The 22,752-nt window shown below is 43.2% G+C and overlaps 1 protein-coding gene across 1 annotated transcript in view; it reads left to right on the top strand.

Annotated features, from left to right (window-relative positions):
- Positions 1-19,304, top strand: part of SLC9A6 (solute carrier family 9 member A6) — a 40,461-nt gene extending 21,157 nt beyond the window's left edge. The window contains exons 7-16 of the mRNA XM_065556736.1: positions 3,086-3,227; positions 4,633-4,738; positions 5,158-5,246; positions 5,429-5,542; positions 7,300-7,411; positions 8,607-8,760; positions 9,889-9,919; positions 11,913-11,992; positions 13,708-13,813; positions 14,772-19,304. Coding sequence (XP_065412808.1) covers positions 3,086-3,227; positions 4,633-4,738; positions 5,158-5,246; positions 5,429-5,542; positions 7,300-7,411; positions 8,607-8,760; positions 9,889-9,919; positions 11,913-11,992; positions 13,708-13,813; positions 14,772-15,047 — 1,210 coding nt within the window. The 3' untranslated portion in view covers positions 15,048-19,304. The remainder of the gene's footprint in view (positions 1-3,085; positions 3,228-4,632; positions 4,739-5,157; positions 5,247-5,428; positions 5,543-7,299; positions 7,412-8,606; positions 8,761-9,888; positions 9,920-11,912; positions 11,993-13,707; positions 13,814-14,771) is intronic.
- Positions 19,305-22,752: the final 3,448 nt, after the last annotated feature.

The following is a 22,752-nucleotide window of genomic DNA, read 5'->3' as shown; positions in this document are numbered from 1 at the left end:
TCCAATAATGAGGAGTTGATCACAGAACTGAAATTAGTGGTTGTTTAGGTGCACGTGGTCATGACTTGATTACGTTTGTTGTGTGTAAATAGAATAACATCCAAACCAGTAATATATGGTGCTATAAAGGGTCAAATCCACAAAGCTGAAAACAATTTGAGCCAAATCAGCTTGGAGAAAGAATTTAAGCAGAAAAATGTGAATGATAATTGGGAACTATTGAAGACTATTTTACTAGATGCCACAAGTGAGACAGAAAGCTATGCTGGTTAAAAAATCAGCCTGGCTTAGAGGGGAAGTGAAAGCTGCTATAAATATATATAAAACAATTGGTAAAAAAGGGGAAGTTGATTTAATGAATACAAATTAGAAACTAGGAATTGTAGAAAATTAATAAGGGAAGCAAGAGGACACAAGGTGAAATGTATGGCCAGCAGAATTAAGGACAATAAGGAGTTTAAGTATATTAGGAGGGAAAAGAATCCTATTAATAATATTGGTTCATTACTAGATGGAAATGGTAAAATTGTCAGTAATAATGCAGGAAAAAATATATATTCTATATTTGGTAAAAAGCCAGGTGATATATTCCTATCATATGATATTGATGAAATACTTTCCATTCCAACAGTAACTCAGGAGCAGCAGCCACTGAAGTTAGACATTTTAAAATCCTCCAGTTTGCATACCTTGCATCCAAGGGTTTTGAAAGAGCCGACGAAGAAGCTCTCAGACCATTAATACTCATTTTCAAACAGTCTTGGAGCACTGGGGAAGTTCCAAAGGACTAGAAGACAGCTAATGTTGTGCCAATATTTAAAAAGGGTAAACAGGCTGACCTGGGTAATTACAGGCCTGTCAGCCTGATATTGATCCCAGGCAAAATAATGGAATGGCTGCTATGGGACTTGATTAATAAAGAATTAAAGGGGAGGGTAATATTGAATGCCAGTCAACATAGGTTTATGGGTTTTATCTTTTTTTGATGGGAGTGTAAGTTTGGTTGCTAAAGGTAATAGTGTTGACGTAATATACATAGACTTCTGCATGGCATTTGACTTGGGACTGCATAACATTTTGATTCAGGAACTAGAACACATCAACACACCACCCATTAATGGATTAAAAGCTGGCTAACTGATGGGGCTCAAAGTGTAATTGTAAAGGGAAAATCATACCAAGCAGTTGTGTCTGTAGTGGGGTCCCGCAGGGATCAGTTCTTGGCCATGCTCCGTTGAGCATTCCAATGACCTGGAAGAAGACATAAAATCACTACTGGTAAAGTTTGCAGGTAACACAAAGGTCGGGAGGTGGTAAATAATGAAGAGGGCAGGTCATTGATACAGAGCGATCTGGGCACAAGCAAACAATACATGTTTCAATATAGCCAAATGTAAGGTCATAGATCTAGGAACAAAGAATGCAGGCCATGCTTACAGAATGAAACACACTATCCTGGGAAGCAGTGGCTCTGAAAAAGATTTGGGTGTCGTGGGGGATAATCAGCTGAACACGAGCTCCCAGTGTGATGCTGTGACTAAAGAGGCTAACGCAGTCCTTGGATGCATAAACAGGGAACATTGAGTAGAAGGAGAGAAGTTATATTCTCTCTCTGTTTGGTACTGGTGCGATCACTGCTGGAATACTGGGTCCAGTTGTGTTCCCAAATGGAGAGGGATGTTCAAAAATTGGAGAGGACTCAGAGAAGACCCATGAGAATGATTAAAGGATTGGAGAACACTTTACAGTGAGAGACTTACAGAACTCAGCCTGCTTAGCTTGTGAAAGAGAAGGTTAAGGGGTGACTTGATCAGTCTATAAGTAACTACAAGGGGAACAAAATTTTGGTAATTGAGGGCTCTTCAGTCTAGTAGACAAACAAGATCCAGTGGCTGGAAGCTGACACTAGACAAATTCAGACTAGAAATGAACAAATTTTTAACAGTGAAAGAAATTAACCAGTGGCACAACTTAGCAGGAGTGGTGGTGGATTCTCCAACTCTGGATGTTTTTTTGAAAAGCTCTGCTTTAGTCCAACCACAGCTATGGGATTTGAAGCAGGAATTAATTCAGGAAAGTCCTATGAGCAGTGTTATGCATGAGGTCAGACTAGATACAATCTGGCCTTAAAATCTATGCCTTCAGAGACAGCAAACGACAGTAGGAATAGTATATTTGACTTGTATGTGCCCATGTCCGTGTTGTCTGGACATCATAGATAGCTGCAGCATCCTGTTAACTTAAACTTCACACAGTGGGCATCACAAACAGCCCTTCTCAATGTACTCCTCCCATGCCGCCAAACAACTGTAAATGAACTAGCAATTGTGCACAGCTTAGTGTCCAAAAAGGTGTCTTGCGCCAGGATGCGAGGGTCACTAAATTTGGGGTATTGCATATCATCAGGAGGAGCAAGTTTCACAGTTGGGGAGCCTCCCTGGAAACGTCTCATGGCCAGTGAGAACATCTGGGCTTGTTGGTAAATGGGCCTTGGCGGTTCCCAGGCATCATGCTGCTCTTTAGGGAGATGGGGTCCAAGAGAAGGTGAGTCACATGGGGCAGTATAGTTTGAGCCAGCATAGTTCACAGAGCACAGGTGTAATATGCTCTCACTACCCACTCTGGGAAACAGGTGGGCTGCTACATTCTGGACTATGCTGAACATGGGCTTTAAGGGTAGCCCCAAGTAGAGCATATTTTAGCAGAGCGGCATGGAAATGGCAAAGGCATGGATGACCGTGGTGAGGGGTCAGTATCCTCATGGAATGGCTCCTGCCTCCTGGCTACCTGCGGGTGACCAACAGTAGAATAAACCTCCTCAAAACCCAATAGTATAGGTGGCTCCAAAAGTACAGAGAGAGCTTGATTTGGTTCCTCGAGCTGGTGCGATGTGTGCTGAGAAGTCAGGTGCAGTCGCAGCGTGGCTTCAGCACGCTACTTGAAGTCCCCTTTTTGCCTTTTATCCCATGTTTCTCCATCTTTTCGAGATCGTCATCAGTAGAAGCCATGGCAACAGCCATTAGATTAGCATGCAGCTCCACACACCTTTCTTCCTTCCAAACTAAGGAGTGTTCATTTTTTCCAGTTCAATCGTAGCATACCAGCCGGCGGGCGACAACAGCCACACGTTCGATGTCACAGCAATGTTTAAGTCCATTGGCATCTTCCTTGGGATATTCAGTGGCTCTTTTGCAATGGGAGCTGCTACTGGAGTGGTCACAGCTTTAATATCCTTTTCATTGGTATTTCAGAAAGCGTATTCCATGCTATTAGAATGTGTTTCATCTAATCATAAGCGTTTATGATTTTCTGTTCTAGTTTAATGAAAGCTACTAAAGTTGTGGGATCAGAGGGAAGCCGTGTAATGTTACCCATTGTACAGAACATGGTCTGATTTCCTTGCAGTGTACAGTTTCTTTCTGCATCACAAACATTATATCATTGGGACAGTTAATATAGACCACTTCATTTTATTTGAAGGCGATTTCAGATACTACCCATTGTTCATAAGTTGCAGCTTAGTTTATCTAAGTCCTGCACTTGTTAGATAGCTCTACAAAAGGTATATTGGGAGTTAAATTCAGTGTGACTTCTTGTGTGAGTCAGGCAAGCAGGATCTGGCCTGATATATATACAGTAACTCCTCACTTAAAGTCGTCCTGGTTAACGTTGCGTTGCTGATCAATTAGGGAAGATGCTCGTTTAAAGTTGCGCAATGCTCCCTTATAACGTTGCTTGGCAGCCGCTTGCTTTGTCCACTGCTTGCAGGAAGAGCAGCCCGTTGGAACTAGCTGGTGGGGGATTGGAACCAGGGTGGACCAGCAGCCCCCTATCAGCTCCCCACGCCCCTAAAATTCACTTTGACAGAAAAGCATGCTTAATTTTGCTTGTTCTGATTTCTCTGCATACACAGTAGTTCAGCACTCAAAATAACATTTGTCCCTTTAGACTAAAAATAATCAGTTGTGCAATACTGTACATGTATAGTCTTTTGTCTGATGAAAAACATTTCCCTGGAACCTAACCCCCCCACCCCCTTTACATTAATTCTTATGGGGAAATTGGATTCGCTTAACATCATTTTGCTTAAAGTTGCATTTTTCAGGAACATAACTACAGTGTTAAGCGAGGAGTTACTCTGTACTTGGCACAATCAACATTTTAAAGGGAAGATAAATACTTCTGTAGTGATTTTAGGTACACCTGAAATATGAATGCCCATGTATATTACCAAGTTGGGGACAGTAAGTCATCAAGAAAGTTTTCTGTAATTCTTTAAACCAAAAGTTTACATTACATCTCAATTCTTGGATTATGTGAAGTTAATTGTCATAGGACTGATCCAACAGTTATTAAAGTCATAAATATACTCCCACCCTAACTCAGTGTAAAAAAAAATATGGGCTTATCACCATGTCCTTACTCTGCCTCTGTCCTGCTGTTAGTATGGGCTCTCTCTGCCTCTCACCTTGCTGTTTACAGGAAATTTGTCCTGGTAGGTTTGGGCTCTACCATAATATAAATGTCTGATACTCAGAAAATAAGTTATAGCGTGAGTCTTCCTGTTTATTTGTTGTATGTAGTGTAGCTACAATCTGCTGTGTTAATATATTGTCCTTAACAGTCTGCAACGTCACCAAGTTTACCAAACTCCGTGAGTTCCCCTTGCTGGAAACTGGTTTGTTTTTCTTGATGTCTTGGAGCACATTCTTGCTGGCTGAAGCATGTGGTTTCACAGGTAAGATACAGCGTGTTAGCTGCTGCAAATGGGTAGGAGAGTTAGGGATTCGTATAGCTGAGAGACACATTAACACATATGTGTTGAACTACTAAATGGCTTCCCTATGCTCAAATGTATTTATTGCAGCCAATAACCTCACTCAGCATCAAGTAACTTACACTACAGCACAAAACGTATCATGTAGCCTAAAGGGAAAAAATCTAGTGATTCACTTCCCCTCACCCCCCACCAACCGCCCCAAATTTAAATTGTGTACATTTCATGAGTCTCTTGGGAGAGAAGACTAGAAGAAAGGAATGCAAAAGTTATAATTATTTCAATATTTTAGTGTTGCATAAAAATCAGGAAATATAAATAAGTAACTCTTGTTTCCCATTTTACATACAAAAGTTTGACTGTGGCGTTCTGATCCCCAGGTGTGGTTGCAGTATTGTTCTGTGGAATCACCCAGGCCCATTATACCTATAACAACTTGTCTACAGAGTCTCAGCATAGAACTAAACAGGTAAGAACTGTTCAACCTCTGTGAATATCAAATTCACTTTTCTCTCTCCTTTGCAAGAGCTAGTTGGGTTTTCTGAATATGCCTGGCTTTTATTAAAAATCACTTTTGTGGACGTATTTTACAGGCAGGAGAGCACCTTTGTCTTATTGCAAGATAACTAACTACGTTTATTTTTTCTTTAGTTGTTTGAGCTTCTGAATTTCTTGGCAGAAAATTTCATCTTCTCCTACATGGGACTCACATTGTTCACCTTCCAGAATCACGACTTCAACCCTACTTTTATAGTGGGAGCCTTTGTATCCTTTGGAGCAACCCAGTTTAGTGGGCATTTCAGGCAGGAGTAGGTCAGGGTGTAGTAGGGAGCATTTGATGCACAGTAACATGGTTTACACAGCCATTTGGTGCATAGTGCGTGAGTGTGCTGTAGATATACACCCCAACTTACTGCACACTACCTGTCTGTATAGACAAGCCCTTATGCATTTTTGTCTCGGTTGATGATTTTTATAGATGTCAATTTCTGCTTTTGCCAAGCTTTTATGTCTGTTACTTGAGTCCATGTCAGTGGATATTATAACCACCTCCGCCTGAAACTCTGCCTTGAATTGTAAATGTGCTGTTGAGGAACTAAGGGTTCTCACGTGTTCCTGTGGTACTAAATAAAACTGTAGTGGTTTTGCAAGATGGAACGCTTCCTGTAGAAAAAGCCATTTACATCCGACTTTCTCTGTTGATCAGGATCGACTGTTAAGCTTGGCTAATATCTGAAAAATTCCTCTCAAATCAGCAGCATGAAAGCGTGAGCTGGTGCCTACAAGTAATGCACTAAAGGCTTTGCTGTTCTGCATGTGCTTGTGCTAATGCAGACCGGGGGCTTGTCCTCAGACAAATAAAAGGGAATCTGGATGTCTCAGAACAAAGAGTGAGGGTTGTGAGGCGTTCAGTTTGGGATTGTAGGGAAACCAGGACAGCCTTGTAAAATTGTCTTCTCCCGTTTGCCTGGGTTGAGTCACTTGCTTTGGATGGATGAGTAAAATATCATGAGCTTTTTCTTTGTCAGGATTGGAGAAGAGATATTGTGGCGGGTGTGGTAAATGGTCGTGATTTTTTTGCAAGGCTGTGCTAATGTGCCAAGGGGATGGAGAGCAAAGAAGTCCTGCCTGGGGAAATAGACAAGAGTAGTATATTGCGCCTCTGCAGTGGAAACTGGCTTAGGGAATGGGGGCATTCATGAGCACTATGATGAAAATGTATCTCATGCAATTCATGACATTTGGGAAAGAAAATAAAAGCGGGAATGGTTTTTGCATGTTATTGTAGGCAGAACTGGAACCTGGCTACAAGGTTATTGTTCCCGTGGGGGGCGTCAGTATCAAAAGGTACAGTTTAAAAGGGAAAGGCAAAAATGTGAAGGGGTTGGATCTCCAAGGCTGTGAAAACTGTGTGAGAATATTCCCTGCTAGCTGGACTCTTACAGCTTTCATTTCACGGGATAATCTGTAGGGACTGGCCCTTCCCTAGAGCATGTGTCCTTCAAACTCCAGCAAAGTTTGGAAATCTGGTACCCTTGGGAGAGTGACTTGAGCAGAAGGATGGATGTAGTCGGGATACCTTGAACTCCAGAAAGGTCCCTGAGGTTGATAAAGTTGCTGTAACTGTTGCTAGTTGACACATATGCAGCTAATAGTTTTTGAGGTTGAACAAGAGCTGGAGGGGAGGGTATGGAATGGAGAACTAGTGATTTTTTTTCCTCTTCCCTGCTATGTAATTTGCACTGTATTCTTTGTCTCGTTTCTTTTGTTTATACTTGTCTCTCTATGATTATCTTGAACTGCAGTCCTGGATTCTGCTTAGATAAGATTGTAGTTTGCCCCTAACCGGGATATCAGAGCACCTGAAGCTGGGTTACTATCCATTAATTGCAATGGACGGGACACTTTTCAAGTTTCTTAAGAATCCTGGTGTACAGTAGAAATTGACTTTGAATGCAGATGTAGGGTATATTGGGAAATGAACTGAAGAAAAAATGTCCTTAATGTGTGTACAAATGTAGCTTGCCATCTTCCTGGGAAGAGCTGCTAATATTTATCCCCTGTCCTTTTTACTTAATTTGGGGAGAAGAAACAAGATTGGAACAAATCTCCAGCACATGATGATGTTTGCCGGTATGTTACCCCAGTCCCTGTGTCTCTTCCCTGCCACTCCCTCTCATGAATGCACGAGTAACCACCCTGTGTCAACAGCCTGAAACATTCTTCCTCCAACTTTAAACTCAGCTGGGCTACGTGTGAAACCAGGGCCGCACGTCAGATATCCACATCCTAACTAGTTAATATAAATGTTTCAGTTTTGAGTACAGTTCTTCTCTGACATACAAAATGGCGTAGTGCTTAAGGGGCCAGGATACATTCTCAGCTCTGCCATGACCAGCTGTGACCTTGGGCAAAACACTTAGACTCATAGACTTTAAGGTCAGAAGGGACCATTATGATCATCTGGTCTGACCCCCTGCATGCTGCAGGCCATAAAACCGTCCCTACCCCTTCCCTGGACTCTGCTGTTGAAGTCCCCAATCCTGTTTTTAGTGACTTCAATCGGCAGAGACCCTCCTGCTAGAGATCCCTGCCCCATGCTGCGGAGGAAGGCGAAAAACCTCCAGAGGCTCAGCCAATCTGCCCTGGAGGAAAATTCCTTCCCGACCCCAAATATGGCGATCAGTAAGACCCCGAGCATATAGGCAAGAGTCTCCAGCCCGACCCCGTTAGCCATTATACTATTTACCCACCCTTGCTTGGCTTTCCTTGACTACTATGTTTTACCATTAAACCATTCCCTCCATAAACTTATCTAACTTAATCTTAAAACCAGACAAGTCCGTCGCCCCCACCGTTTCCCTCGGTAGGCCGTTCCAATATTTCACCCCTCTGACGGTCAGAAACCTTCGTCTAATTTCAAGTCTGAACTTCCCCACGGCCAGTTTATATCCATTCGTTCTTGTATCCACGTTAGTGCTAAGCTGGAATAATTCTTGACCTCTCACTGCTTGTTTTCCTCATCTTTAAAATGGGGGTTGTAATGCCAGCTTCACTCAACTCATCGGGGCACTTTGAGCTCTCCAGTGGCAGGTGCTCTGGAAATGCAAAAGATGATGAGAACTTGATTGCAGCCAACAGTAACCTGGCAGGCAGAATGGGTGCGGTTCGTCTAGGGAGAGGATTGTAGGATGCTAAGGGTACACATCTTAGATTAAATAAGCCCCTGTTTGGGGCTTGTAGAAACCTGGAGATGGACAGTGGGAACCAGCATGGGCTGCAGATTTCATGAGGCTACTGGAGTTCACCACTTTGCCTTTCCTCTCAGGATTGCGAGGCGCCATGGCTTTTGCCTTGGCCATTCGAGACACTGCCACCTACGCTAGACAGATGATGTTCAGCACAACACTCCTCATTGTGTTTTTCACCGTCTGGGTTTTTGGCGGTGGCACTACAGCCATGTTATCTTGCTTGCATATCAGGTGAGTGAGCCCTTTGTCCCCCATCCTCTCTTTTCCTAGAATGCAGTGATCCCCCTGGAATCCGGTGCAGTATTGTAGCAGGACTCAGTATTATTTGGTTCCTTCCAAGGTGCAAGTCTCTGTGATTTCCCCACTCTGGAATCTCACAATTGGGCCTTAAAACTGAAACAGTCGTCATTTCTAATCGCCTTATCCCATTATGGCAGTCTGACATCTGTTTCCATGGCGGCAGCCACCTTCAGCGGTGTACTTTAAGCTGTCTGAGACTCAGCAGTAAGTGCTGCTTAAGCATTGGGGTCCTATAGCCCGTAGGAGTTTTTCACAGGTATGGATGATGGGGAGATCAAAGAAACTCATCTCCTTTTGTTCCTCTCTACCACTGTTCTCCCAAACATGCAGAGCACGCTTCACCCTTCCCTTCCAGTGCTCCTCTGCTGAGTCCCACCCCTTGTGAGAGCAAAAAACAGACGAGGTACATTGGACAACTTTTTCTAGCATCATATTCATAGTTATTGGCACCCCCACGTAGTCCTGTGTGTTGTAACCGTGACCTCTGAATGCATTTACTTGTACTTATGCAGCGCTGTTAGCACACTTGTGGGGAGAGAGGGCTGGATTTTGAATATTGCGAGTAAGGTGCGTTCGCATGCTCTGGAACCATGCTCAGTACAGGCACATCAGACCACTTTCCTCACACAGCGCTGGCGCCAGTTCAGGAAAACATTTAAGCACATGGCACACCTATATAGTCGTCAGTGGGACTTAAGCATGTGCTTAAAATTAAGCAGGTGATTTAAGTGCTGTTCTGAATAGGGACATCGATGGACGTCAACCTTGAGCTGCCACGATTGGTGCTAATCCAGGCCTGGGGGCGTGGCTGAACAGTGTGTGCAAACTGGAAATTCTGAGACAGGCTTGTGCTGCGTATCAATATTTGTCCATTATGGGCAATCTCTCCCATGTGAGTGGAGCCAAATCTGACCCTACCCCTCTGATAGGAAAAGCTGATGAATGTACTTAACCTGCTATGAATCCAAACCTAAAAGAGAGCTCCTCTAAAGACTGTCACGCATGGCTGTGGGTTTGTTTGTGTTCGTGCTAACCATTTCCTTGTGTTCTCCTCCACAGGGTTGGTGTGGATTCGGATCAAGAACACTTGGTAAATATTGTTCCTTAACTGCTTCCACATGAACCTTTATCTAGGGACTTGCACCACATGTCTGGTGGCAGAAGGTTACATAGAACCATGTGAGTGGTTTACATGTACATCCAAGTGCTCTTTCTCTCTTCCACTCCAGCCCTGGGGTAGGTGGAGGCTTTTAGTTCCATTAGGTGAAAATATGACAGAAGGGACACGTCTAAGATAACTAAACCCGAAAGAAGGTAGTGGGAAAAGCATCACAACACTCTGTATATTGTCACTTCCATCTGTTCCCTGGTACAGTCCCTCTCTCCCTTGCTGTAAAAAAGCTTTTCTAAACATAAGCATTGGAGCCAAAAAACCTCTACACATTTTATTTTGAATTTCAAGACATGCTATATATCGAGTGCCCTAAAGTTGGAGTGTGACTGGGTTTTAAGACCAGAACCCTAATTTTCCTGCTACTGAGGTGTTTGATCTTTAATAATACTTAAACCCTTCCTCTTCTTTATTCCAACATGTAACACTTTACAGCAGTTTCCTTTGATGATACCTTCTTTTCTGTGTCTGCCGTGCTATTCTTACCCCATGGGTTGTCACACACTATTGTTTGTTCACACCTCTGTCGCCTCTGGGGGGAGGGATAGCTCAGTGGTTTGAGCATGGGCCTACTAAACCCAGGGTTGCGAGTTCAATCCTTGAGGGGGCCACTTTGGGATCTGGGTCAAAATCAGTATTTCATCCTGCTAGTGAAGGCAGGGGGCTGGATTCAATGAGCTTTCAGGGTCCCTTCCAGTTCTGTGAGATAAGTATATCTCCATATATATTACTGCATTTGTTTATTTTGTAAAACAGGAAATACTTACAGCTCTAAGATGAAGACTCATGCAATGCCCCATCAGAATTATTAAAGTGGGTGTGACACCTGCACTGTTAGGGTCTGAGCTGCTCTGTATTTGGTGTTCTCACTGAAATCACTGGGGTTCTGCTTGCGAGGATCCCATGCACAACACCTGCAGGGGGGTATTCTGCTCTCTGTGATTACTAAGATACTGTTAGGAGGAGCCCAGACCCATCAGTCTGCAAGCCAAACTTCTATGAAATATTTGATTGAAGAAAAATATTGTTCAAATGGCAAAAACAGTGAATCCATGTGAAGCATCTGCATATAAAAATCTCTTCTTTAAGAAATGTCATTTGAGTAGCAAACACTGCAATGGATCAGACATTTTCTTTGTTCAGCTTCTTGATTTTTCAAAAGTAGCACACTGCACTGGTGGGCATTAAAACACATAGCCTCTGCCCCAACAAGTTGGCTCTGTTATAGGGACAAATAACATTAGACAAGGGAAGTCATAGAATATCAGGGTTGGAAGGGACCTCAGGAGGTCATCTAGTCCAACCTCCTGCTCAAAGCAGGACCAATCCCCAGACAGATTTTTGCCCCAAACCCCTAAATGGCCCCCTCAAGGATTGAACTCACAATCCTGGATTTAGCAGGCCAATGCTCAAAACACTGAGCTAAGCTATCCCACCCCCACTTCCACTTCTACTTCTACTTCTATTGGGCATGATGTGTAATTCCACTTTAAACTGTCGCAGGAGTGAGGGTTTGCGCTGGAAAGATGGTAGAAGGAAGTGGTTTCTGAGGTTGAGCAGTACTAACACTTCTATTGCAAAGATTTTTTTGACTGGTCACATGGTACAGGCTGCACCTTCTTATTTCTGCTTGCTAAACTGTGTTAAAAGAAGCTTCAGATGAAATACCTCACTAGTATTAATTGCCGTGTAAGCAATTGCTGAAGGCACCATAAGGATGTTACACTATTGCCAAAAGAAGATGATGTGTGTGTTAGCACCTTAATTCATTATTCTCTATGAAAAAGCTGGAGAACCCCTCTTCCTCGACTTACACCTATCATCAGAACAATGGGGTTTCATGCCGATCCTGTTCCTAGAGAAAGAGAATTGCATTGTGCCGTCATTGTTTAACTTATGACTCTTGTTGCAGGGTGTCCCGGAAAGTGAAAGGAGGAGTACAAAAGCGGAAAGTGCCTGGCTGTTCAGGCTGTGGTACAACTTCGATCACAAGTATCCTTAATGGAAATAAGAACACATAAGAGCCCAAAATCTGGCCCATCTGAATAACCCTGTTAACTCAGCGCATGCTTTGTCCCCTGGGTGCGGAGTAGCCAGCGTTAACTGATCCATTGTTCTTCTTTACTTCTTATAATGTCTGCACCTATGAGAATTTATCCAACTCTTACCACCCACGGTTTTATATGACTGGCTCGGCTCAAAGCCAGGCTCACAATAAGGATCACGATATGGAATTATTTAAGTTCTATGTGTGTGTGGTTCTTGTGGCAAGAGTCTAGTAATAAGTTCTGAGGCTTTTCTCAGCCCTTTCCTGTCCTGTGAAAACATTCTGAATTTTCGCTGTGCCTGTCTCATTTGTCCTAATGCATTGCAATGAATGAATAGTGAAGTGATTTGCCAGGCTCTTACAAAAGGTGCTGTCTGCTGGAAAAGTGGTGGTGTTGCCCTTTCTAGAAAAGGGTGTTTAACTGGGACTGTGGTCTGGTATGTTCATTACGCTCGTTTCCCCATTCATTTGGTTGCAATCGTGTTTCCTTGTGTCTTTCATTTGGATGCTCCCAAATATCTAGATTTCCTCCTTTACAATTTATGTTTGGAACTGGTTGCTGTATTTTAGTTGAAGCACCAGAGTCCTTGTAAAATGCTCTGTATTCTTTAATGCAGGCAGTGGGAAGAAGGGTTTTTTAAATAAAGAAGCGACATAAGCATCTCGGAAACAAAATGGTTTCAACATTGAGCTTGTTCTGCTGAGCATTAGCAGGTCTCTGTGCTGCCTGTGCCAATAGCAGCTGCAGGTTTTTGTCCAGGGGAAAACCACTGACTAGCATGTAGGAGGGAAGTGAATGCATCATGCAGGGGCAAACAGCTGGGCGCACGCTCCAGCATGTGGATGCGGAACTAGATTTGGAATCCGGTCATGGTTTGAGTCTCTTCAACGCTTTTGCTAACCTAGTGATGGGATTTTCCAAAGTAACTTAGAAGCACAAGTCCCACTAAAAGTCATTGGAACTTATGCTCCTTCAGTCACAAGGGCACATCTTCATTAGGAAAAAAAGATGTGTTCTTACCTGACGTTAGCTAATGTGCAGGAACTGGCTCGAGAGGAAATCCTAGTGAAGTCAGGGCGGTTCGTAGTTTGCACATGAGTTAGGAGGCTGAGGTAAAGACTGGGAGAGCCCAGGGTTTGCCTTGTCCTGCTAACTTGTGTGCAAACTGCTAACCACCTTGTCTTCACTATTTTACCTCTTGTTAGTTCCATGCAGTAGCTAACACGAGAGAAGAATGCCCCTCCTTTCCTAGAGAAGACAATGCCTTAGGCACTCTTGAAAATCCCACCCAAAACCTTTGCTGTTTGCCCTTAAACACAGCCAGAAAATAGAAGATGAAGTGACATTTCGCCCTGAGACAGTCTGCCGGGGACGCTTGCCAAAGAACAGCGATAGCATGTGCGAAGGGATGCACACAGCAAATAGCAGAATCAGCAGCCACGCAAAGGGTCTGGCATAGACTTGACCGACTTACCTCTCTTGCTTGATGCGGTGCTGTCAGCAGGGCTGCTTGATGGTGTGTTCTTTCTTGGCTCCCTAATCAACAGAAATGTTTAAATGTTGTGCCCTGTCTCAGCTTTGTATTTCTGCCCCATGGCATTGTGTGCTTTGATTTATAAATACAGCCTTGCTCCGTCTCTGCCTTAACACACCCCACAGCTATCTGAAGCCTCTGTTAACGCACAGTGGCCCTCCTCTCACAACGACACTGCCTAGTTGCTGCGGACCTGTTGCCAGATGCTTGACGAGTCCTCAGGCTTATGAAGTAAGTCTAGTACTAGTCTGCCAAATGTGTTCTTTCTACCTCAGTGTTGTGTGCATCGGATGTATTTATCTTTCTGTCCACTTTCTGGAGGATGTACGCTGATTCCTTAAGTCCAGTGTTTTGGGTTTTTTCATCTGTTATCTAAAGTTATAGAATATAGTAAAAGTATTTATTCATCAGCTTTTTCACTTCAACAGTGTCTTGCCAACACATGGGTCACTGTTGGGAACTATCTTAAGACTCCTGCTCCGTGAACCAGCTGATGCTGGGAGCTTTATGGAAAGTCAGATGCTTAGTCTGGCAGATGAAGTACCTTCTTTGTGCATTTTGCCTTCACAGCTGAAAATAATTGGTCACAAAGTGACCGTGGCCTTGGAGGTGGTTGTGTCTTCCATACCACGCGGTGATCATGACATTTACCACAGTGGATGGATTGAATTAGAAACCAGAAAATAGCCAGTCAGAGTCAAACTGTTTATAGAATCCTGACACCAGCAGTTCTTAGTACCCATAATGCATCTGGTCATTTGTGAACTGTTGTACATGAGAGCCTCTTTTGATGGACTCTGTCCCTACCAAGAGTTTAGTGAGAAGTGACAGCTGAGAAGAAACATTGACATGAAAGTCAACTTGCATCTGAAGAAGTGAGGTTCTTACCCACGAAAGCTTATGCTCCCAGTACTTCTGTTAGTCTCAAAGGTGCCACAGGACCCTCTGTTGCTATTGACATGAAAGCCCTTCTTGTCCTCACTCGGTTAAGCTAATACCTTATGCCTGTGCCTTTGGATTGAGGAAGTCTTTGAGGGCACGACTTTGTGGTCAGAGATGTGAAGGAGAATCCATCACTGGATACTGCTTCTCGTCTGTTGTTGGTTGTTCTCAGACTTTGGGACCAATTCTAGCTGTATGTATAAGAAACCGATAAGCAAATAAAGTCTTGATTCTGTTTATCATTCAGAATCAAGAGCAGCTGAAGGATGATGATTCTGACCTTATTTTGAATGACGGAGACATCAGTTTGACATACGGGGATTCTACGGTGAACGCAGATTCTATCACCTCCGGTGGCACGTCGAGGAGGATTGTGGGAAACAGTTCTGAAGATGCTTTGGATCGGGAGTTGGCATTTGGGGACCATGAACTTGTAATACGGGGAACACGCCTGGTCCTTCCCATGGATGATTCCGAGCCTCCGTCGAGTTTGGTAGATAGTGCGAGACATGGCCCAGCGTAAGATTGACGTTGCTCGATTTAATTGACAATAATATCTGCATATGTGATCACGAAGAAATATGTACTACTTAAAATCTAATGCATGTCTCAGAATGTCTAAGCTGTATAAATATTATTTATATGGTGTCAGAAGAATATAAATATTCTCTACAAGATGGCTTGTGACGAGCAAGCTGCAGTTTCTTGAGTTGAAAACCATGCTGACTGCACTGTGTAGAAAGAAACTAGTTTTTAGCATAATAATCTTTTGCACATGGTGGACTTCTTTTCAAGTGGTGTGATGTATGGCCTTAGGTCCCAGCTAGGTAGGGAACGTGGCTGATTTCTCTGCAGAATTCAGCTTGACACAGACCGGAATGACAAATGAAATGTTGCCTTTGCTTTGCCCTACCTAGAGTTGTTAGGGAGGTGTCAGCTAAAGATGTAAATTGCTTATTAGTCACATGATGACTGTTTTGGTCTCTCATATCTCTGATTGTCAAATACTCACATTATAATATTGGCAAAATCTCTGCTCAAAGATTGGCCAGATGGTCTAGCGGCCAGCCATACTCTGCACTGCTGTATTTGAATCTGAGCTGGGGTCCCCATTTATCCAGGGCAGGGGGAGCAGTAAGGCCTCATTGACTCAGAAGGCTTTGCTCCTGGGAAGGAAAGGGAACATTACGCTCGGCAGTGACTCGCCCACTCTACTAAGCCACTGTTTAGATAATGGGGAATCAGCAGAAGCCATTCTCAGCCTGCCTCCAGTCCAGGGTGGGTCACCATGATGTATGACGTTTTTCAGATTGGGGCCCAGAGCGTCAGTTTGTGTTTTGCTGTAGTATTTGAGGGAAAGAATTGATCACACACAAGCTGCATCAGGCTTACTGCACAGGCTTTGTAGTTGGTGAGTTTGCATTTCAGGTGTGGCTTAAACCGCTTTTCTAGAGATAACAAACACATTTTTAACAGGTGATTGAGTTCTGAATTTTGGGAAGGGGCCATGTCTCATGCGATTGAAGCTCTTTTACTAATTAGTCATTGAGGAAACTAAATAAACGTACAAGTCTACTGCAGTTCCATGCTATACCACGGAGTCACACCTATCCAAACAGGAAGTGTAAAGGTTGTAGATTGAAACTGTACATGCAGATTTCTTAAGAGGTATTTAGAAAATGAGGTGGTACTGAAAGGGAGTCGTCCGTACTCCTGTCTAGTTGAAATTGTTGCACTTTGTTTGATACACTGCATGCTAAGGAGTTACTATAATCTCCTCCCTGATTCATTGTCATGTCTCTTACTGTTTATAATAAATGTTTGTGAGTTTCCATGTTTTTACATTTTTCCAAGGAAGAGCACAGAACAATTTGCTATTTCACATTAGAGTACTGGGATTTATTCTTCAATGATGGGAATGGCTAAAGGTGCAGTGAAAATTTACGAAGCTGAGAACTCTTATTTCTTGCTTTCCCCAAGAAAAAGTTCCAGCCTAGAACTTAACTGCGTATAATTTTAATTTATTTTTAGCCACACAATCAGCCAGTCCTTTCACAGTCACAAATACACACACTACTGATTTCAGAGTTAGCACTGACTCACTCTGTTAAAACAAGAACGCACTTCCTCAAGGTAGCGCGGGACCTGATCCTAAGAGATGTCTGAGCACTCCCAGTTCCCAGTGACTTTGCTTGGAATTGAGAGTACTCTACACCTCTCAGATCAGGACCTGAGACCTCATTACAGTTTTCTTGGGATGTTTACCCCCCACCACTGTTGTGGAGTGGGACATTCATGCAAAGGGGAGGAGAAACAAGGAAATATTTAGACTTTGACTGAGTGTATATTTATAGTTCAGAAAATAAAATTACCTTTTTTCATTTTCTCAGGTCTAAATAACATTGCCTTAAAATTACCGAAGTGGAACTAATATTTTGCAGTTAAAATATCCCCAAGCATTTTTTTTCCCTTTTCAAGCAAAATGTACAGGTTTTTTCTATAGGACTCCTCTAGAACTCTGTACATTCTGCGTTTACATTTTAGGAAATAAGAATCTTCATTGCACCCAGTAAATGGCAGTTTTAGCTGTTAACATACCCATTTGTTGTTTAGTGCTAGCCGGTTTGTTCCCTGCTATGCAGGGTTTCCATGCAGTGTGAATTTTATATTATGTCTGTATCTTAACTTCATGTGTTTAAAAAAAAAAAAAAGAAAAAAAAGTGAATGTGTTGATTTTTGGCTGCCGCACCATTATACAGCAAATATTTTTTTATTTTGCCTTTTTAAAAAGAGGTAGGTTAAATAACTACCTCCAGTTTTTTCCTCTGTAAGCTGGGTGCCTGTGAATTCAATTTACAAAGATCCATGCTGATCCCATAGAATGTGGAAAACGCAGCTATTGTTGTTCAGATATGCCTCTGATAAGAGCGTATCATCTGAGTTCTTCAGTTACTAGCTATTCAAAGCAATTTGAGATTGCTTCCCAATCTCTCCTCGGGCGGATCCACTGCTGTCAGAGCACTGGAGACCCCCAGCTTTGCCCCACTTAGTAGTTTCAGTGGGGAAATACCCAATCACTCCGATCCCAGTCAGAATTCCTATAAGGGTACATCTAGACTGCGGCTTCGAGGGTGCTTCCCAATGCAGGTAGACAAATGCACTACCTCTGCTCAAGCTAACACGCTAAAATAGCAGTGTGGCCGTGATGGCTCCAGCTAGCTATCCCCGTCCAATTCTGCCCGACCCTTCAGTACTACCAGTTTGTGCCGGTGCAGCCACGCTACTATTTGTGGCGAGCTAGCATGTGTCTGTCTACCTGCATGGGGAAGCACCCTCCCAGATGCTGCGTAGACATTCCTAAGCGACAATTCCTGAAACTTGTTTGCAGTGTCGTTATAGCTGTGTTGGTCCCGCTTATATGAGAGAGAGAGACAGTGGGTTAGGTAATATCTTTGATTGGACTAACTTCTCTTGGTGAAAGAGACAAGCTTTTGAGGCTACACAGGTCTCAAGAAGAGCTCCGCGTAAACTCAGAAGCTTTTTTTTTTCACTAACAGAAGCTGGTCCAATCAAAGATATTACCTCACCCACTTTGCATTGAGTGTGCTGAAGTGTCCCTAGCAGCTAGGGCCTCATCTGGTACTTATTGGAAGCAGTGGCAAAAGCCTCACTGGTTTTGTCTAGCCTAGGACGAAAGGTGTGGTGTTAGAATGTGTTTGCACGCAGCCTTTATGTTTGGAACTGGTCGAGTTCAAAACTAGGCAGTGCTCAACTTTTAAAACACATTAGTAAGACGGCGTTAGCTAATATACGCTACTGTCGCACCTTAAATCCTACCCTAGACAAGGCCTTTGATTTTGGAGTTAGGGCCTGCATGCATTGCCTCTATAGCCTAAAACCCTGTGAGAAATCAAGACTCACCTGGCAATTCCAGGTATCATCACAAGGCCGGAATTAACTCCTATTAATTAACTGTTGTTAATGTGTTTCTCTCTCCAACTTTAATACATTAGCTACAATATTTGAATTGCCAACACATTACTACAGTCCTAGGCTTTTGATGTCAATTAACATTTTAATTGATTATTGAAGTACTTTAGAGAAATATTCCAGTGTGTGTATTTTTGTGTAGTCAGGAATTATATTGTGCGTTAAACAGAATATAAGGACTGCTTTAAAAATAAAAACGGAATGAGTGAATCAATCAAAGCTGAGATTCAAGAGTGAGTTTATAGAAACAGCTCAAACTAACAGTAAACTATTTCCTTTATCCTGTTGTAGTGGAGAATACAGAGGGCTTGATCTTCAGTGGTGTTGAGAACCTACAGTTTCCACTTACTGCAAAGGAAGTGGTGAATGCTTAGCACCCCTGGCATTCAAGCCTGTAGATCTTTTGCCAAATATGTAAAACAGCCCCAGATACACAATTTTACAATGCTTTTATAAAGATTTAGAGATGTCACCCCTTGGGAATCCTCTCATCTGTAAATTGAATTGACTTGGGTTTTGCACATGAAAAAGCACTGTTGATCAAGTTTTGATTTCTTCTAGTATTGTTGAATTGTCCAGTAATGGCATTAACTTCAGTAGTTGTGGTGTTTGTGCAGTTGGCTTGTGATAGTTGATGATCATTATTGCACCTTTTGTTTACGCTGACTAAATTTTTTACTGTTGCATTGTACTGTGAAAGAAGGATCCTAGGCCTATAAAAAGTTCTTTTTTTCTTGAATAAGTCTGTAGTGTTTCTTTAAGTCACAGGGAAATAAAAACCTATAACACATGTAACAGAGACATGACATTTTTGCATTGTTAAAAGAATTTTTCACAGCCATGTGATAAATGGATAAGTGATCAGCCACTGCTGCAAATCACTGACATTGCCTAGCGTGTGGTTTCTTCCAATTAGAACGATTTTATTTGGAGCAGTAGGTTGGAATGTTAAAAGATGTTCACGACTTGACTGTCCCAACAGCAATACAACTTTGGAGTGTGGAAGGTAAGCAGGGTGGGAAATGGCTGGTGATATTATTGCTTGTAATTCTTGCAGTAGCATCTTGGTCCACGACCAGGGCCCTTTGTGTTAGGTGCTGCACAAACCCAGAACAAAACGACCATCTTTGCCTGGAAGAGTTGACAATCTTTGTCTAAGATCAGAGGCAGTAGGTGAATACCACAGACAACACAAGGGAACAATGGGACAATACTGGTCAGATGGTAAGTGGCCATTGCAACACTCAGAAACAGCTGGAAGTTGTGGTGGGGTTGTCATTAGGTAGTACCTCTGTAGACTGCCCTGAATCAATCAGGGTCCTACCGTATAGTTAGGGGTCAAGGTGCTGCTGGAGGTGTTGCTGTAGGAGACAACATAAAACAAAGGGGCTGACCACCTGTGGGTTCTGAAGACCCCACTCAGATGTTAGCCCCTGGATCCTGGTTGAATTCTAATTAGATTCTGCTCGCCCAGATTTCCCCCTTGCACCTGCATTTTGATACCACGCTCCTCTCCCACTTCGTGTCCTACCTGGTTTTGTGGAGCCATGTGCTGTTGGAGCAGCCATCGTGTTCCCCAGCTGAGGTGGCTTGGGCTTGGGTGAAGTGGTTCCTGTTTTCTGTTTAAGGCCTCAGAGGTCCTTCAGCATGACAGATGTTATGGAAATTTCAGAGATGTAATTTGGAGGTTGTTCTCATTCCCAAAGTGAGATGAGCACCTAACTCTGGAGTTTTTAGTGGCTGAAAATCCCTTATTCTCTGTAGCCCTGTGCCATTCATAAATCTTCATTGACTGCCTTTTGCTAAATTTGCATGCAGTGTGATGAGGCGTCCACCCCACACTGGCAGAGAAGGGGTTAAAAGCAGCCTAGACAGGCTGTGCAGGGAGCAGCCAATAGGAGAGGGGCTGTGAAGAACGGCCAATCAGGGCCTAGCAGGTCCATATAAAAGGGAGCTTCAGGACAGAGTATTTCCATTACTGCAAGGAGCCCAAGGGAGAGGACTGGGTTCCTAGAGGGCTGCAGGAGGGTAGCACCTCAGACAGGGCAGCTGCTATCAGGGACCATGGGAGCTAGAGAGCACTCCTGGCTGGCTGCTAGGACTTGCAGGCTCGAGGCCCTGGGAAGAGGGTGAAGAAGGTGCTGGCTATGGGGAAGTGGCCCAGGGAATTTGAAGCAGCACTGGTGAGAAGTTAAGGAGAAGCAGCGGGAGGCTGATAGCTACAGGGTCCCTAGGCCGAGACCTGGAGTAGTGGGTGTGCCCAGGTCTCCCCCCCCCCCCCACTCGCCACTGGCTACACTTTAGAACTGAGATGAACACGAACAGTGACGTGGCCAGAAGGCTGAGTCAGGAAGAGGACACTGCAGTACTTGCACTGAGGTGGGTCTGCAGGTGCAGCCAATGAGGGGCGAGGCACCACCAGAAGAGGGCACACCGGCTAGCAGAGCTAATCCCTGTGAAGGCCAGCAGGAGTTTGCCGAAGTGGTGAGTGAACCCTGTGACATCCAGAAATACAGTGGCTGTTTTTCATGTACCCACAGTCCAGAGAACAACATTGTCGCAGGCCATCAATAGTGAAAAATTCCTCCCCTTCCTTCCCTCTGCCATACCTAGGGATTTTTATTCTGCAAGCATGTGGAAGGACATTGCCCAATATCTTGGGGAGGATACGACCTTACTGGTGTTCAGTAGGTTGCATAACTGACCCATTTTTTGAAATAGGACATTACAATACATTTGCACCAACTCATCTGTGGTACATAGTGGTAGTAATACAATGGAGTTCTGTTGCATCTTCCATCTCCAGATGTATTTAAAACAACCTGCACAACACCCCTGCGCGGAAGGTATTCTCCCCATTTAACACCAATATTTAAAAAGGGCTCTAGAGGTGATCCCGGCAATTACAGACCAGTAAGTCTAATGTCAGTACCGGGAAAATTAGTTGAAACAATAATAAAGAATAAAATTGTCAGACATATAGAAGAACATAAATTGTTGGGCAAAAGTCAACATGGTTTCTGTAAAGGGAAATCATGTCTTACTAATCTAGTAGAGTTCTTCGAAGGGGTCAAAAAACATGTGGACAAGGGGGATCCAGTGGACATAGTGTACTTAGATTTCTAGAAAGCCTTTGACAAGGTCCCTCACCAAAGGCTCTTACGTAAATTAAGTTGTCATGGGATAAGAGGAAAGATCCTTTCATAGACTGAGAACTGGTTAAAAGACAGGGAACAAAGGGTAGGAATAAATGGTAAATTTTCAGAATGGAGAGGAGTAACTAGTGGTGTTCCCCCAGGGTCAGTCCTAGGACCAATCCTATTCAACTTATTCATAAATGATCTGGAGAAAGGGGTAAACAGTGAGTGGCAAACTTTGCAGAAGATACTAAATTGCTGAAGATAGTTAAGGCCAAAGCAGACTGTGAAGAACTTGAAAAAGATCTCACAAAAATAAGTGATTGGGCAACAAAATGGCAAATGAAATTTAATGTGGATAAATGTAAAGTAATGCACATTGGAAAAAATAACCCCAATATATGTGCAATATGATGGGGGCTAATTTAGCTACAACTAATCAGGAAAGAGATCTTGGCGTCATGGTGGATAGTTCTCTGAAGACGTCCACGCAGTGTGCAGCGGGAGTCAAAAAAGCAAACAGGATGTTAGGAATCATTAAAAAAGGGATAGAGAATAAGACGGAGAATAACTTATTGCCCTTATATAAATTCATTGTATGCCCACATCTTGAATACTGAGTACAGATGTGGTCTCCTAATCTCAAAAAAGATATACTGGCACTAGAAAAGGTTCAGAGAAGGGCAACTAAAATTATTAGGGTTTTGGAATGGGTCCCATATGAGGAGAGATTAAAGAGGCTAGGACTTTTCAGCTTGGAAAAGAGGAGACTAAGGGGGGGATATGATAGAGGTCTATAAAATCATGAGTGGTGTGGAGAAAGTGAATAAGGAAAAGTTATTTACTTGTTCCCAAAATATAAGAACTAGGGGCCACCAAATGAAATTAATGGGCAGCAGTTTTAAAACAAATAAAAGGAAGTTCCTCTTCACACAGCGCACAGTCAACCTGTGGAACTCCTTCCCTGAGGAGGTTGTGAAGGCTAGGACTATAACAGGGTTTAAAAGAGAACTGGATAAATTCATGGAGGTTAAGTCCATTAATGGCTATTAGCCAGGATGGGTAAGGAATGGTGTCCCTACCCTCTGTTTGTCAGAGGGT

This window comes from Chrysemys picta, chromosome 9, assembly GCF_011386835.1.
Source record: "Chrysemys picta bellii isolate R12L10 chromosome 9, ASM1138683v2, whole genome shotgun sequence".
NCBI lineage: Eukaryota > Metazoa > Chordata > Testudines > Emydidae > Chrysemys > Chrysemys picta.
This window is presented reverse-complemented; position numbering and strand designations above follow the sequence as displayed.